Raw genomic sequence first — 530 nt, forward strand, 5'->3', positions numbered from 1 at the left:
CTGCAGCTGCTGTCCACTCTGTTGGTGGAAGCGAGCAGGGACCATGTGCAAATGCGTCGTGAGCAAAGGGCAAGCGGCAACCGCCTGCAGAAGCTGGCAGTGGCCACCAATCTCATGGGGGGAAGGGCACATGCCTCCCTGTGCCGCATCCCCCACGTGTTGCCTATGCCTGCAGCCATACAGTGAAACTCGGGGGCATCGAACCCCAAGTCTCCAAGCTTGGGCCCACACATAGGCTGCCCGCCAAAGGATCTGGAAGCCAGGGAGGATGCTTGCCAGGCGGTAGCAGATCCTGAATGACTCGCAGGTTTGGGATCGATGTGACTGTTGACAAAGAAAACTTCCCTTATTAAAACAAAATAAATAAAAAAGGGCGGCTGGAGGGAAGGGAGGCAGAGATGCAGCGGGGAGCGCCAAGCAACCAACGGCCCCGCTCACCTTTGAGCACGAGCTCGGTGCGGGGCGCGGCGCCGGCGCGGGCCTTGGGCAGCAGGGTGCGGAGAGCGGCGGGCCGGGGTAGGCCGGGCCAG

General features: G+C 61.7%; 1 protein-coding gene across 1 annotated transcript in view; it reads right to left on the reverse strand.

The window, feature by feature from the left end:
• The window catches only part of TRMT44 (tRNA methyltransferase 44 homolog (S. cerevisiae)), a gene marked incomplete at its 5' end in the record, with an annotated part of 49,808 nt that extends 49,306 nt beyond the window's left edge, over nt 1-502 (reverse strand). Inside the window, one exon of the mRNA XM_019525811.1 lies at nt 439-502. Coding sequence (XP_019381356.1) covers nt 439-502 — 64 coding nt within the window. The remainder of the gene's footprint in view (nt 1-438) is intronic.
• Nucleotides 503-530: the final 28 nt, after the last annotated feature.

This window comes from Gavialis gangeticus, unplaced genomic scaffold, assembly GCF_001723915.1.
Source record: "Gavialis gangeticus isolate Ggan-Ray unplaced genomic scaffold, GavGan_comp1, whole genome shotgun sequence".
NCBI classification, from domain to species: Eukaryota; Metazoa; Chordata; order Crocodylia; family Gavialidae; genus Gavialis; species Gavialis gangeticus.